The 15,726-nt window shown below is 38.6% G+C and overlaps 1 protein-coding gene across 1 annotated transcript in view; it reads right to left on the bottom strand.

Moving 5' to 3' along the window:
• Positions 1 to 9,247, bottom strand: part of LOC149131131 (integrator complex subunit 13-like) — an 11,557-nt gene extending 2,310 nt beyond the window's left edge. Inside the window, exons 1-3 of the mRNA XM_089342255.1 lie at positions 8,838 to 9,247; positions 6,781 to 6,846; positions 2,326 to 2,528 (exon numbers count right to left, since the gene is read on the bottom strand). Of these exons, the coding sequence (XP_089198381.1) occupies positions 2,326 to 2,528; positions 6,781 to 6,846; positions 8,838 to 9,059 (491 nt within the window). The 5' untranslated portion in view covers positions 9,060 to 9,247. The remainder of the gene's footprint in view (positions 1 to 2,325; positions 2,529 to 6,780; positions 6,847 to 8,837) is intronic.
• Positions 9,248 to 15,726: the final 6,479 nt, after the last annotated feature.

The raw sequence follows: 15,726 nt of genomic DNA, 5'->3' as shown, positions 1-15,726 counted from the left end.
ATAAGTATATCTGTTGTGTGTATATATTTATGTTTTAATACCTTTTGCCAAAGGAGAGAATTTTTCCTCCATGGTAACTGCACTGAACTTTAAATATTTCACATACATATTTTGAATAACCTAAAGTTCATTTATTCCTAACCACTGCTTGGTGGTGATGCTGCTATTTTTATTTCAACCATGCACTCTAACAGCATGACTCAGTCAATGTTGTTGACTGTATTTTAGTTAAAGCAATGGCTTTTAATCTACTCAGAGTTACCTCTCTTTGGTATTTCCTATTGATAACAACTAACGCTGCATCTGGGAATCCAATAGGGAATCCAACACTGGGTAGGCATGATGTTTTTACACCTTTTACCATAAGAGAGAATTTACTTCTCCACAGTAACTGCAGTAGATTTAGAAGTTGAAATATGTCACAGACATATTTTAACTAACCTAAAGTTAATTTATTCCTAATCACTGCTTGACACTCATGCCATTGTTTTTATCCTGTCCAATAACACAACTCAGTCGATGTTGTTGACTGTTTCTTAGTTAGAGCTATGGCTTTAAATCTGCTCAGGGTTGCTTCTCTTCTGTATTTCCCATTGATAATGGCTAAAGAGCTAGGAACACTGAGCCAGTAAATCTGACTGGGACAACATTTGGTAGAAATGGTGTTTTTAGACCTCTTACAATAAGAGAGAATTTCTTTCTCTACAGTAACTGCACTTAGAAGTTGAAATATGTCACAAATATATTTTAACTAACCTAAAGTTCATATATATTTATGTGTGGGAGGGCAGGACTGTGTATGAATGCATCTTGTGGTTATCTTTCAACTGTAATTGGTTTGTTCACGTTCCAACTTAGAGATTTGGCAACGTAAGACCAATAAAATAATCACCAGACTTTACAAATTAAATATTGAGCATGGTCATTGCCAGTACCACCTAACTGGCTCCCATGTTGGTGGCACGTAAAAAGCACCATTCAAGCATGGCTGATGCCAGTATCGCTTGACCAGCCCCCATGCTAGTGGCACGTAAAAAACACCCACTACACTCTCAGAGTGCTTGGCATTAGGAAGGGCATCCAGCTGTAGAAACCTTGCCAGATCAGATTGGAACATGGTGCAGTCTCCTGGCTTGCCAGTACTTCAGTCAAACCATCTAACCCATGCCAGCATGGAAAGTGGATGTTAAAAGATGATGATGATGACTGAGTTGGATTTGATCAACTAAGACTGTCATGGAGGTGCTCCAGCATGGCAATAGTCTAATGATACAAACAAGTTAGACTGAATCCATGCTGGAGCACTGCCTTGAATTTTTAGTCAAATGAATCAATCCCAGAGGCTATTTTTCTAAGCCTGATACTTATTCTATCAGTCTCTTTGGCTAACTGTCAAGCTAGAGGGACGTAAATACACTAACACTGGTTGTCAAGTGATGATAGGAGGGCAACAAACACAAACATAAAAACACACACACAAACATATATATATATATATATATATATATATATATATATACACACATACATACAAAGGGTTTCTTTCGGTTTCTGTCTACCAAATCCACTCACAAGGCTTTAGTTGGTTTGAGGCTATACTAGAAGACACTTGCCCAAAGTACCACACAGTGAGACAGAACCCAGAACCATATGATCGGGAAGCAAGCTTATCACACAGTGTACATTCTACTGGTGCCACTGGTGATTTGTGAAACACCATTCTCTCAGCCAGTTTATGTCAATTTCGCCAGCCATTGTCCTGGGAACGGTACTAGTGATGGGAAGGCGGATATAATCAAGGGACATAACTCTTTAATGGTTATTTGCGAGTTACGTCCCTTGAAATATTTTCTCATTCTTTGATTTGGTAGGGAATAAAAGGAAGTTTCTTAAATAATAAAGTATTGGATAATGTAGTCTAAGCTATAGTATGCCTTTCAAAAACAAGAAAAGTAGGCCAAACAGAATTCTTGGTCCCTCGTCTGTGAGAACTAACTTCTGAAGATCCTTTCTCACCACTTCATCCTACATCTTCCTGGGTCCATCCTTTCCATGTGTTCCTTCCAAAATCAGAGACTGGCACTTCTTGATGCCCAACTCACTTGATGCAAGATGCAGAGGGTCTGGCACAGGACTGCCAGCGATGGAGCACACTGGTGGACCTGGTTGGCTTTACGCACAATGACGCCTCTGGGATGACCTCAGCCCCATCAAGCAAAGGCATGAAGCAAGCAAGCAAGCACTTCTTGATTCGGCTGTCTTCATTCATATGCATTATGTTATCAAAACAAAAAAAGAAAAGCAAGAGATAATCAGCAAGGGTACCTTTTGATGGCTGTTAAACATATGATTCTGCCTCGGTTCAGTACATTGTGGCTGGTTTCAGAAAGGGATGTCCGTAACTCGTGCTGTATTTCACTGGGTTCGCAGAGAACTTCAATGGCAGTTGACAAACCATGCATCAGTTCATACTCTTCTTCACTTCCTCCAGCTCTGGCAGGACCAATACGAGCCAGTGACATCATCACCTGAAGAATACAAAACACAGAAGAATGAGGAACAAATCATATTTATATGTTTCAGTATTATACTTTCTTTAGTTTATTTCATCATTATCATCCGCTTTCCCTGCTGTCATGGGTTGGACACTTTGACAGGAGCCGGCCCAGGAAGAAGATTGCACCAGGCTTGTGTCTATTTTGGCATGAATTTTACAGCTAGATGCCCTTCCTAACATCAACCACCCTTCAGAGTGGACTCAGTGCCTTTTACGTGACACCTGCACAGGTAAGGTCAGCTTTGGTATGGTTTCTAAAGCTGGATGCCCTTCCAAATGCCAACCACTTCACAGTGAGGATTGGATGCATTTTACGAGGCACCAATACTGGCAGTCACCAAGTAACTTGCAAGACAAGGAAATTTTGAGAGGAAAAGTGGCATTGGAGGAGGGGATCTTGTGTCAGATGAGGAATGGTTTGTTTGTTATGTGGATGAAGAACATTGACTGGTTGCTTATGCAAAAAAGGTCATAGAAAGATCCAGGTAAGGAATATCATTGCAAGATCATACAGGAATGCAGTGTATCCCTAAAGTCAGCAGGAATATCAATAAGATGAGTGTAGGGCAAAAAATGGAAAACACATCGAACTCTGCTGAGCTGTACGTAAAATTAGTGAATCTCCACTAGTACACTGAATTCATTCCTTTACTCATCATCCCTCACCTTACTGACAGCATCCCTGTACATACACGGCTTGTACAGCACTCACCAACCAACCACTCATCTATCTATCTATCTATATATATATATATATATATATATATATATATATATATATATATATATATATATATATACACACATACATAAATAACAACAGATGGATAATGTGTCAATCCACTACAGTTGTTTCCAGTGAACTTTTAATTCAAGAATATTCAAAAGCCAACTGCTTGTACCACTTCATGGTCATAAGACAACAATGGTCATAGAATCATGAAGTGGTACAAGCAGTTCGTTTCTGAATGTTGTGGTTCATGTATTCACCTGATGAAAACAGTTTTTTTTCTAATGATGTAATGTCTCCATTAAGCAATTAAAAATTCGTTGGAAACAGCTGTTCTTATTTATGTATTTACCATTCACCTCTCTCAGAACCTGCTTGTTGCGTAAATTCAAAGTATATTATGGACCACACACTTCCATTTCCTGGTTAGCCTCAGGGCCCATCATATACTCAGTCAATCGCAGACATAATCTGAATATCTTTCCATCCGTACTTTGGTACCCACATAAGTATTCCTCTATTTTTGCTCTGTATGCATTTTAGTTTTCAACACAACCCGGTGCCTTATAATTTAAGTGCCTGATTCAATTGAACCCTAATCTATTATATATATATGTATGACCACGACATTTAAATTTTTTTTCTCCTAGTTTTTCTCCTTATTTCTTTCTGTTGAAGAGCGTAGCTCGAAACGTTAAAGACTTTCTCTATTCCCGAGCGTTAAACTAATACATCCTTTTGTTGTTTACACCACCTGTCCTCGTCTGTTGTTTTTTTCGTAAATTCTCCCATATATATATATACACACACACATACACACAATGGGCTTCTTTCAGTTTCTGTCTACCAAATCCACTCATTAGGCTTTGGTCAGTCCGAGGCTATAGTATGAGATACTCGCCCAAGGTGCCATGCAGTGGGACTGAACCTAGAACCATGTGGTTGGGAAGCAAGCTTCTCACCACAGGGCCACTACATATGAAATGCGTAGTGTTGCAAGTGACATCAATAAACAGTTTCGAAATCCCACCATGACTTCACTGACGCATTGTATGGCAAAAGGGTTAGACACTGACCTTGGGCTACTCTAGCTTCTGGGTTTATCGCATAAAGACTGTACGACAAACAACTGACCAACCTCCAGCAAAGAGTCAAATAGTCTTATTGTGGCACTTGAGGTATTCCATATAACTGCAACACTGAAATGCCACTGCTGCCATAGTTTTCGATGCAAAGGAGGTGTAGCACCGCAGCTGCTTTTTTGCTACTCTCCTCTATGCATCTCTTGTTGAAACGTTGTATGGTGTTTGTAGATTATTGATTGCTGAAACTGCTCGGTGCCACAGACAGATTAACTTTTATTATGTCGGTCGAGGCATCACACATATGCCCGCATGTGGATGTGGAGGTGCGAGTGTTTTGAATATTTATCAAGATTCTTCTTAAAAGTACAAGCGTAGGAGTGGCTGAGTGGTAAGTAGCTTGCTTACGAACCACATGGTTCCGGGTTCAGTCCCACTGCGTGGCACCTTGGGCAAGTGTCTTCTACTATAGCCTCGGGCCGACCAAAGCCTTGTGAGTGGATTTTGTAAACAGAAACTGAAAGAAATCAATCGTATATATATATATGTATATATGTAAGTGTATGTGTGTGTCTTTGTCTCTGTGTTTCTCCCCCCAACATCGCTTGACAACCGATGCTGGTGTGTTTACATCCCCGTAACTTAGCAGTTCAGCAAGGGAGACCGATAGAATAAGTACTAGGCATCCAAAGAATAAGTCCTGGGGTCGATTTGCTCGACTAAAGGCGGTGCTCCAGCATGGCCGCAGTCAAATGACTGAAACAAGTAAAAGAAAAGAAAAGAAAGAAAAAGCTACTTTTTCTTCTTGGCTATCTTCAGTCACTGGACAATGTTGTGTGAGGGGAGTGGTGAGAGTCGGGCAACAGTAAGCACATTTCTTAAGAATTCTCCATGCATGGTTAAAGCAGGGAGTGAAGGAAGCAATCAATATATGCACTGACGGTCAATATGAAGAGAACCATTGTATTCTTTTACTTGGTTCAGTCATTTGACTCTGGCCACGCTGGAGCACCACCTTGAATTGTTTTTGTTGAGCATTTCAATCCCAGGACTTATTTTTAAGCCTAGTACTTAGTCTATTGGTCCCTTTGCCAAACTGCTTAGTTATGGGGACATAAACACACCAACACCAGCAGTCAATGATGATTGGGGAGGACAAACACAAAGAGATACACATAGATTTATATATCATCATCATCGTTTAACATCCGCTTTCCATGCTAGCATGGGTTGGACGATTTGACTGAGGACTGGTGAAAACCAGATGGCTACATCAGGCTCCAATCTGATTTGGCAGAGTTTCTACAGCTAGATGCCCTTCCTAACGCCAACCACTCAGAGAGTGTAGTGGGTGCTTTTACACGCCACCGGCACGAAGGCCAGTCAGTAGGTACAGGCAACAGCCAGGCTCAAAATGGTGTATTTTACGTGCCACCTGCACAGGAGCCAGTCCAGCGGCACTGGCAACGATCTCGCTTGAATGTCTTTACATGTGCTACCGGCACAAGTGCCAGGAAGGCGACGCTGGGCACAGGTGTCATCACGATTTCGCTTTCGCTTGTCCCAACAGGTCTTCGCAAGCCAAGTTTAGTGTCCAATGAAGGAGACAACGTTGGCATGGGTGCCAGTCGTCAAAATATATATATATATACATATATATACACGATGGGATTCTTTCAGTTTCCATTCACCAAATCCACTCACAAGGTTTTGGTCAGCCTAAAGCTATAGTAGAAGACACTTGCCCAAAGTGCCACGCTGTGGGATTGAACCTAGAACCATGTGGTTGGGAAGCAAGCTTCTTACCACACAGCCACACCTGCAGCTTAGTAATTAAGGTGAATGCAGTCATTGTATTAATAGCTGAACTTGTTTAGGTCCCAGGTCAGCACTCATCCAGCAAACCTATGATTTAAAGCAATGGTTCTCAACCAGGGTCCATATGGCCCTTAAGGGCCCATATAAGAATTTGCTGTCAAAATTTATGTGCAATAAATTGCTTATACATCGGCAATACACAAAATATTTGTTTTATACAATTCCTAATAATATTTAATTATAAAAATATAATAGGATTTTTTAGACATTGAATGGCTAAGAGGAACCCTAACTCACTGAATAAAAGAGGAATCAAAGGGGTCCACTGACAAAAAAATGGTTGAGAACCGCAGATCTAAGTTGTTCTGTTATTGTTTTGTCATTTAGTATACTAAGGATTATATTCTTCCTTATTTAAGATGGAATTGTCTAATTTGAAGGAGATTTGGCTGCTATTTCTAGCAAGTTAAGTAACTGCACAGTAACTCACAGTGTTGATGACTGTTTCAGCATACAGATTTTTGCTGCTGTGGCTCTATGATAACGGTAAGGGAGTTAATCAGTAAGTGAATGGATGTAAGTTCAAATCTTACCTGCTGCATTCCTTGGTCCTTCTGAGTCCATGTATTCAATGAGTGGACTCCACTAACAACACGGATCTGAAATTGCAAAGAATAAAAAGCATCAAGATTCTCAGTGGCATCAAGTAAGAAGGATGGGTAATAACAGTTCACCGGTGGTTTCAGGAAGGGACGAAAGGAGCAAGCAAATATATCTCCCAAATAAAACACTCCGTTCATTTTTGTTTGTTATGTTCATCATCATCATTTAACGTCCACTTTTCCATGCTTGCATGGGTCAGAATGAATTTGAGGCTGATTATCTATGGCCAGATACCATTACTACCACCAACTGTCACCTGTTTCCAAGCAAGGTAATATTCCCCTATGACCAGACATGTTTTCAGAGAATATTGGAAATGAATGACACTGCTGGTATGACAGTGACACTTGTTTACAATTACCACAAAATGTGTGGTAAGAAAACACTTGGGTATAAGAGCATCAGTTGTCGTGTGCAAGAGAAAACTGCACTGGTATGACCATGTGGTGTGTATAGATGAGGACAACTGCAGAAGGAAGTGTTGATTCCTAATTGTGGAGGTTACCTGTGGAAGAGATAGACCCAGGAAGATATGGGACAAAGGGATAAGAAAGTGTCTTCAGGGTGCTGGGCTTCACAGAGGCGATGACAAGGAACCAAGACTTTTGGTGGTTTGCAGTGCCTGAGATGACACATCAAGCTAATTAAAACTGGCCATTCATACACACAGGTATGTCCTCTACAACCCTCTCTTACTTGAGAGGCCCTTCCCTTAAAGGTTTGTGGGTGCTGATGTCACATAAAAAGCACTCATGCTGGTGACACGTAAAAGTGTCCAGTACACTCTGTGAAGTGGTTGGTGTTAAGAAGAGCATCCAGTTGTAAAACCATGCCAAAACAGACAATTGGAACCTGATGGAGCTCCCCAACTGGCCAGTTCCTGTCAAATTGTCCAACCCATGCCAGGATGGAAAGCAAACATTAAATGATACTGATTATGATAATGATCATACACACACACATATATACAAGGGGGTGCTGAGAAGTTCCTGGCTATAATGGCATTGCGAAAGGCCTGGTTGGAGGTCCAGCCTTCCAAATTCCAGTCATTTGAGTGCGGCATACTGGAACATCACCTTGAAGAGTTTTTGTCAAACAACTCAACCCCAGGGCTTATTCTTTGCAGACTAGTACTTATTCTATCGGTCTCTTTTTGCCGAACGGCTAGATTACGGGGACATATACACACCAGTATCAGTTGTCAAAAACTTCGTACATATACATATACGACAGGCTTCTTTCAGTTTCCATCAACAAAATCCACTCACAAGGCTTTGTTCAGCCTGAGGCTGTAGTAGAAGACACTTGTCCAAGTTACCACGCAGTGGGACTGAACTCGGAACCATGTGGTTGGGAAGCGAGCCTCATACCATACAGCCACGCCTGCAATTTTTAAGTCCGGTTGATATTATCGACCCCCAGATGGACGAAAGGCAAAGTTAACTTCGACGGGACTTGAACTGAGAACGTGAAAGGTCGTAAACTACTGGTAGGCATTTTGTCCGAGCGGCCTCCTACCTGAATAGGAACCCAGTAAAAGGTCGTGCGAACTGTACTTACCTCCAGACAAAAAAGACTATAGCGTGAGGTAAGATGTTTGCTTCGCAACCACATGGTTCCGGGTTCAGTCCCACTGCGTAGCACCTTGGGCAAGTATCTTCCACCACAGCCTCGGACTGACCAAAGACTTGTGTGTTGATTTGGTAGACTGAAACTATGTGTGTGCGTCTGTTTGTCCCCCACCGATCTTGGTTTGTTTATGCCCCCGTAACTTAGCGGTTCGCCTAAGAGACCAATAAAATAAGAACAAGACTTTATAAAAGATAAGATTGAATTTTTTCAAGGCGGTGCCCCAGCATGGCTGCAGTCAAATAAGTTAAACAAGTAAAAAATGAAAGATACAAGATGAAAGAAATTCGAAAACACATGTAAACAATAAGAAAATAAACTTATAAGATATGAAGAAGGGAATTTGTTTTTCTTTTACCAGTTTCTGAGTGGGGAATATGTCGTAGACAATCCTGATAAATTCTATGACCGATTCCACACATGAAGTCCAAAGGGATTTGGTGATAGGAGCGGCGGGTATTAAACCGGGGCTCTTTGATTTCGATAACACATCGTATTCCACCGTTTGCTTCGAAGATTGAGCAAAATAAGGACTTCTGTCCAGAACGATTACGGTTTTGTGAGAGTTTGGGAATGACATCTTTATGCTTTGAACTCAAGTCCTTTTGTATACCAAAACAGTAATATATATATGTATTTAAATCCAACGCGTTAATCTGTTAAAATCAATCAGAGGAGTTCAATGAGTTGACTCGATTGATAAATATCCCGCCAGGGCGCCGGCATGACACCGGTGTTGTAATGACGATTGTCTGCAGAGGCTAAATAACAAACTTTCACTTTGACATTACGGAAATTTTAGGCCTTCATATGAATTGATATACTTTTAGATTTTCTACTTCGCTTTCTCTTCCTTTTAATTTAAAATTTATTCAGTTATCAAAACACGGTTCTTTTCAGTTAGACAGTATAATTAATTTTATATTTTTCTCAAAGAAAAATTTTAAGCAAATATTGAAAATACATCGGAAATACTCCCAGAAAATAATGGCTGTAGGTCCTTATCTAGACTGTGTGACTAACATAATAAAATTAGAGAGCCTTTTAAATTATCTTATTTTATTTTATTTTATTCATTGAATAAAAGAGACTTTTTAGTTTTAATCTTCATATATAAACACTGGATTTTTTTATTTAATCTTCAGCATTAACTATTATTCAAATTTATTTTTAAACATTAAATGCCCCACAATATTGATTTCAGAGAAGAGGATAAGTCCCTTGCATCGACCTCAGTACTCAACTGGTACTTATTTTATCGACCCTGGAGGAAAGAAAGCAAAGGTAAACTTCAGCCGAATTTGAACTCAAAACATAAATACAGACAAAATGCTGTTAAACATTTTGCCCAATGTGCTAACGATTCTGCCAGCTCGCTGCTTTACATGCGTTATCATATTTCCTGCCTTATATTTTCCACAAGCATGAGTATGGAACACAGTCGAAGACACAATTGAAATCTTTAACATAATGAAACACTTTTATAAAGATTTAATAATTTCTGCACCAAATTAGAAATAAAACATTTATAACATTTATAAAACATGGACTTTCTTCTGATCTTGCTAGCATCATTTATTCTAGTTGAATTAGTACTAAACCTATTTAATGCATGATGCATGAAAAGTGAAGGGAAAGTATCCAATGTCTTTTACCGATGACTATGGGAAACAACTACTGACTTGTTTGTGACTGATTCAGACCATCTTCTGTGAATTAGATCCCTTACTGCACATACCAAAATAATGAAGAAAGGATCACAAAGCAAATATATTAATGGCAGATTCCGAGTCAATTTTTCTAATACCAAAGCCTAATTTGATCATTTTCAATTTTCCAAAAAATTGTCTAAACTGGAGCAAAATGAGTAATGACTAATTTTAATAATTTTTTTATTTAATTACATGGTGCATAAATATATCATGAAGAGAGCTACTCCAGCAGATCGTAAAGAAGCTATAGAGGATATTTTATGTTGTGCTTTTAGACTGAGTTGAATTTCGTTAATTTCATATTATGTGCCAATTTTTTCTTTTTAACATTTTTGTTGCATTTCTAATCTTTTTGATGTCAAGGGTTGGATATTGATGAGTGTGAGTCTTTTCTCAAATGTAACTCTGGAGAGCTGAAGAGGCAAATTTACCTTACCTTGTCTAACTCATTTTGCCCCAGCTAAATTTGTCTTTTATATACTCAAACAGAACAGAGTTAATTTTCTGAAATAGTGTTCTAATTTAGGTTATAGTGCTTTTGTTACATTTACAGAAGGTCATTTGCTTAACTGATATGGTTTTTGTAAAGTAGGGAAATTAGTAAAAAATATTCTTTTCTCAAAGTCAAAAGTGCAGTAAATCTTACTCATCGTACCCCACCCACTCCTATTTAATCATTTATTTTAGTTTGATTTCATTATCGTTTATATGAAGCCTTTTTCTTGAAGTTTAAACACCTGTATTCGTTTCTTTTCTTTTTTGTTAGCCTTAAATGGAATATATAAATAAACCAGGAGAGTGCATGGACTCAAGGATTCATGGATGTAAACAATAGCTATGAAAATCATGTACTCTTATTTCTCCAGTTGTATTAGAGTACAAAAGGGCAGCGAGCTGGCTGAATCATTAGCATGCCAGATAAAATACTTAGCAGCATTTCGTCCATGTTTATGTTCTGTGTTCAAATTCTGCCAAAGTCAACTTTGCCTTTCCTCTTTTGGGGTCAATAAAATAAGCACCACTTGAGCATTGGGGGTGGGGTCAATGGAATCGACTTAATTACTCCCTCAAACCTGCAGCCTCTGTGCCAAAATTTGAAATCAATATTGGAGTAATGATGCAAAGAGGATAGTCTAGCGATTAGCGGACAACCAAGTCATGACCACTACCAAGTGTACTTTCACAAAAATGTATCAGTAAACTATTTTGATCCTTGCATCTTTATTTATGGGAAACAAAATCGATTTTGTATTTATGTACTTCATTTTTTGTTATGTTACTGGACGAGTTATAAATGCTTTAAAATTATTTAATTTAATTAAATATGATAATTTTTCAATCCTTAAAACCACCACCCCACCATGGGGCCTATTTCCCCTTACTCCTCCACCTCTCTGAGGTTGAACCTTGTGGTGTGCAACCAACTGAAGCATTTGGTGCTGCATTGATGTTTTTTTCTCATTTTTTCTCTTCTCTTTTTCTTCTTTCTCCACATTTTTCTTCTTTTCTTTGTCTTCCTTTTAAACAAACTTGTATGGTGGAAGAATCATGGCTATTGTGCAGGATTTGTATTTTAATGTGGTTTTGTTTTATTCATAAATCATGAGTTATATATATTACGTTTAGACTCCAAATCAATTATTCACTCACAAGGTACTGGTCAACCAAGGGATTAGTCAAAGTTGCCATGCAGTGGGAGTGAACCCCAAGCCACATGGTTGCAAAGCGAGCTTCCAAATCACACAGTCATATCGATGTAACATTCTTCTACTTAGCTAAATGTAGACAAATTAAAATTTCTAAATGAAGAATATGTATGGCCCAGATATGCAGTATATGCTTGTTCACTTAAAGTGACCAAGCCTATACTGCAGTTCAGCAAAGAAGATTGATGCAATAAGTACTAGGTTTTAAAAAAGTACTGGGGTCAATTCGTTCGATTAAAAACTCTTTAAGTCGGTGCCCCAGCCTGGCCACAGTCTAATGATTCAAACAAGTAAAAGAAAACAGAAAGGCACAAACCATAACTAAATTCTGCAGATTCTGGTTTTTAGCATAAAAAGAAACTCTATGCAGAAAATCAAGGTTAGAATCAGAGGTACAAATTTTCCCACCACCCTCTTTTATTAAGAGACAAACAAAAAAAGTTAATCTTTTATCTTTTCAGTCATTAGACTGTGGCCATACTGGGGCACCAATTTGAAGAATTTTTAGTTAAACAAATTGACCCAATACTTATTTTTTAAACCTGGTACTTAACCTATCGGTCCCTCTTGTTAAGTTAAAACTGATAGAATATGTAGTTGCCTAGTACTTATTCTATCAGTCTCTTTTGCCAAACTGCTAAGTTGTGGATAGACAAACACGCCAGCATCAGTTGTTAAACGATGGTGAGAGGGGACACACACACACACACACACACACACACACACACACACATACACACATATATATGAGAGGCTTCTTTCAGCTTCCAACTACCAAATCCCCTCACACACAGCTTTGGTCAGCAAATGGCTATAGTAGAAGACATTTACCCAAGGTTCCATTTTGTGGGACTGAACCCAGAACTATGTGGTTGGGAAGCAGGCTTCTTACCACTGAGCCATGCCTGTCCCCAGATGGTTAAGTATAGTTATGAAATACTCAAATTTCAATAATCTAGGACAATTACAACTGTTTCTCCAGGAAAAAAGTCTCAAAAATTCTGGAATACACCACATAATGGTTAAGAAGATCACTTTGCAACTACAAAGCAATTATGAAGTCCCATTGCTTGACAACCAATGCTTGACAACCAGCATTGGTTTGCTTACGTCCAAGTAATTTAATGGAACAGCAAAAGAAACTGACAGAATAATTACCAGCCGAATAAAATATATGCTGGGATCAATTTGGTAGCTTGAACCCATCACGGCAGTGCCCCAGCATGGCTGCAAACCAATGACTGAAACAAGTAAAAGAAAAATATCATCTAATTCAGTTCTGTTATTTGTTTTTGAATTCTGCTAATTCACTGACATCTATACTATAATGGAGAAAGCTGCTTATTAATTAGGTATGTAACAATTACTAAAAGTACTAAAAGAAAGCAATTATTAAAGGGTTGACTGTCTGGAAATATCTTTATAAATTCATGTTCTAAGAAATTTCCTATAATTTCGATTTCTGAAGTTTCTTGAATTTTTTTAGCTCCAAATTCTTGCAAATTTAAATATTCATTGCATTCACTGCGGAACAGATTTTAATGTTTAAATAATAAACACTATTAATTCGTTGAGGGCAATATTTTATATTTTTGTTTGCAGCAGTCTCTCATTCACACTCGCCTCTATTTTCATTAATGATAATTTAATAATAGCTATATAACTTTGAAATGAGACACAATTTCAAGAATATTATCAGATTCCAGAGTTTATTAGATTAATATATTTGATAAAACGAAAATATTTTGATATACAGGTATAATTTTTAAGTGATTTTGTGTTGAATGAATGCATGCTATTAAACAAAATAGCTGTATAACTTTGATACGAGGCACAATTTCAAGAATATTATCAGTTTCCGGAGTTTGTTAAATGAATATTTTTGATAAGATGAAAATTCTCTAATATACCAGTATATTTTTTTTTTTAGATGAAGAAGTGATTTTGTTGGTATGGCTACTTGGAACGCTATAAGCCTTACAATAATAACTATGTGATCGCTGCTATTTCTAGCATGCTAAACAAGATAGTTTTTAATGAGCTTTCATTTATATATAATATGCGACTGAAAAAGAAAATTTAGCAGCAAAGGCAGAACAGCAGAGAGAAAAACGGGCAACTGAATGAGATAAAACCAAGGCAAAGCGATCGAAACAGATGCTTGAATATACACAGAGTCATAGACATGATTCTGTTACTGCTACACATGACCAACTGGTTAGGGTATCTTGAGAGGAGAATATTCTACTTCAAAATAATGGTGTCAGATAACAAATTATTGATGCAACACTAAAGAGATCTTTTCTTTGCAATCATGTTGAAGTAGTGGAGTTGACAACCAGTCTAAGACTTCTTACAGAAGGTCATTCTGATGAAAGAGAGTTTGCTAATTACTTTCTTGGTGTAGGAAATGGTAACGTATCTGTTGAACAAAGCCTAGGTGAATTTAAAATCAAACTACCCAATGACCTTTGCCTTGAATGTGGTACTCTTTCAGATCTATGAGATTTTGTATATGCTGGCCTCAAAAATAACTTCACAAACCCTGTGTGGCTTGCAAATAGAACCATTGTTCCTCCAACAAAAGAAGCGGCACAATTTGTGAATGATTTCTGTTGACCAGGATCCCTGGTGAACTAAAAAATATACAGAAGCTCAGATACAGTTGACAATGAAACACTGTGCCCAATCGAGTTCATCAACAAACTTACACCATCAGGGTTTCCACCACATTCTCAAACTGAAGAAAAAATGATGCATAATGCTTCTGAGAAATTTAGATGCTACTAATGGGCATTGTGATGGCACACATCATTGTCAGTTTACAGAATCATGTTATTGAGGCTGAGGATGCTTCTGGTCCTTATGTAGGATCAACTCTGCTAATCCCAAGAATACCACATGTATCAGAAGAAATAGGATTTCCGTCTAGATGGTCAATATAAGCTAGATGGGTGTTGAAAACATTATATTTATCAAAGGAGAGAAATGTGTTCGCATGGATGATGGTACGCTTGCATTAAATGAGGATGCAAAGAAAGAGGTCTGGAGATGCCACTACGATAGATTGCTTAATAAAGAGAATGAATGGGAGAAAGAGAGCCTGCCTTATGTCGACCCAATAGAGGGACCAGCTATCCGAGTTGATAGTACCAGGGTAGATAAAGCAATTAAGAGTATGAAGACCGGGAAAGCCCCCGGCCCATCAGGAATCACTGCAGAGATGCTCAAAATATCTGGCAGTGTTGGCTATAGCCTAGTCACCCGTATTACGAACCAGGTGATACACGAAGGAGTCATACCCTATGACTGGTGTAGCAGCATCATAGTCAACTGCTACAAAGGTAAAGGGGACGCTTTAGATACAAATAATTACAGAGGCATCAAGCTGTTAGATCAGGTTATGAAAGTTACAGAGAGGGTCATAGCCCAACTAATTAGGGAGCGAATCAATTTAGATGAGATGCAGTTTGGGTTCGTGCCAGGTAAAAGCACTACTGATGCCTTATTTCTAGTGAGACAGTTGCAAGAGAAATACCTAGCTAAGGATAAACCTCTGTACCTGGCTTTCGTTGACATGGAGAAAGCCTTTGACAGGGTCCCCCGATCCCTTATCTGGTGGTCAATGAGGAAACTTGGGATAGAAGAATGGTTAGTGAGAGCTGTGCGAGCCATGTACAGAGATGCTGCCAGTAAGGTGAGGGTTGGAAATGAGTACAGCAATGAATTCCGGGTAGAGGTAGGGGTCCACCAAGGTTCCGTCCTCAGCCCCCTATTATTTACCATAGTCCTCCAGGCAATCACAGAGGAGTTCAAGACAGGTTGCCCC

Source organism: Octopus bimaculoides, chromosome 25, assembly GCF_046866305.1.
Source record: "Octopus bimaculoides isolate indiv1 chromosome 25, ASM4686630v1, whole genome shotgun sequence".
NCBI lineage: Eukaryota > Metazoa > Mollusca > Cephalopoda > Octopoda > Octopodidae > Octopus > Octopus bimaculoides.
This window is presented reverse-complemented; position numbering and strand designations above follow the sequence as displayed.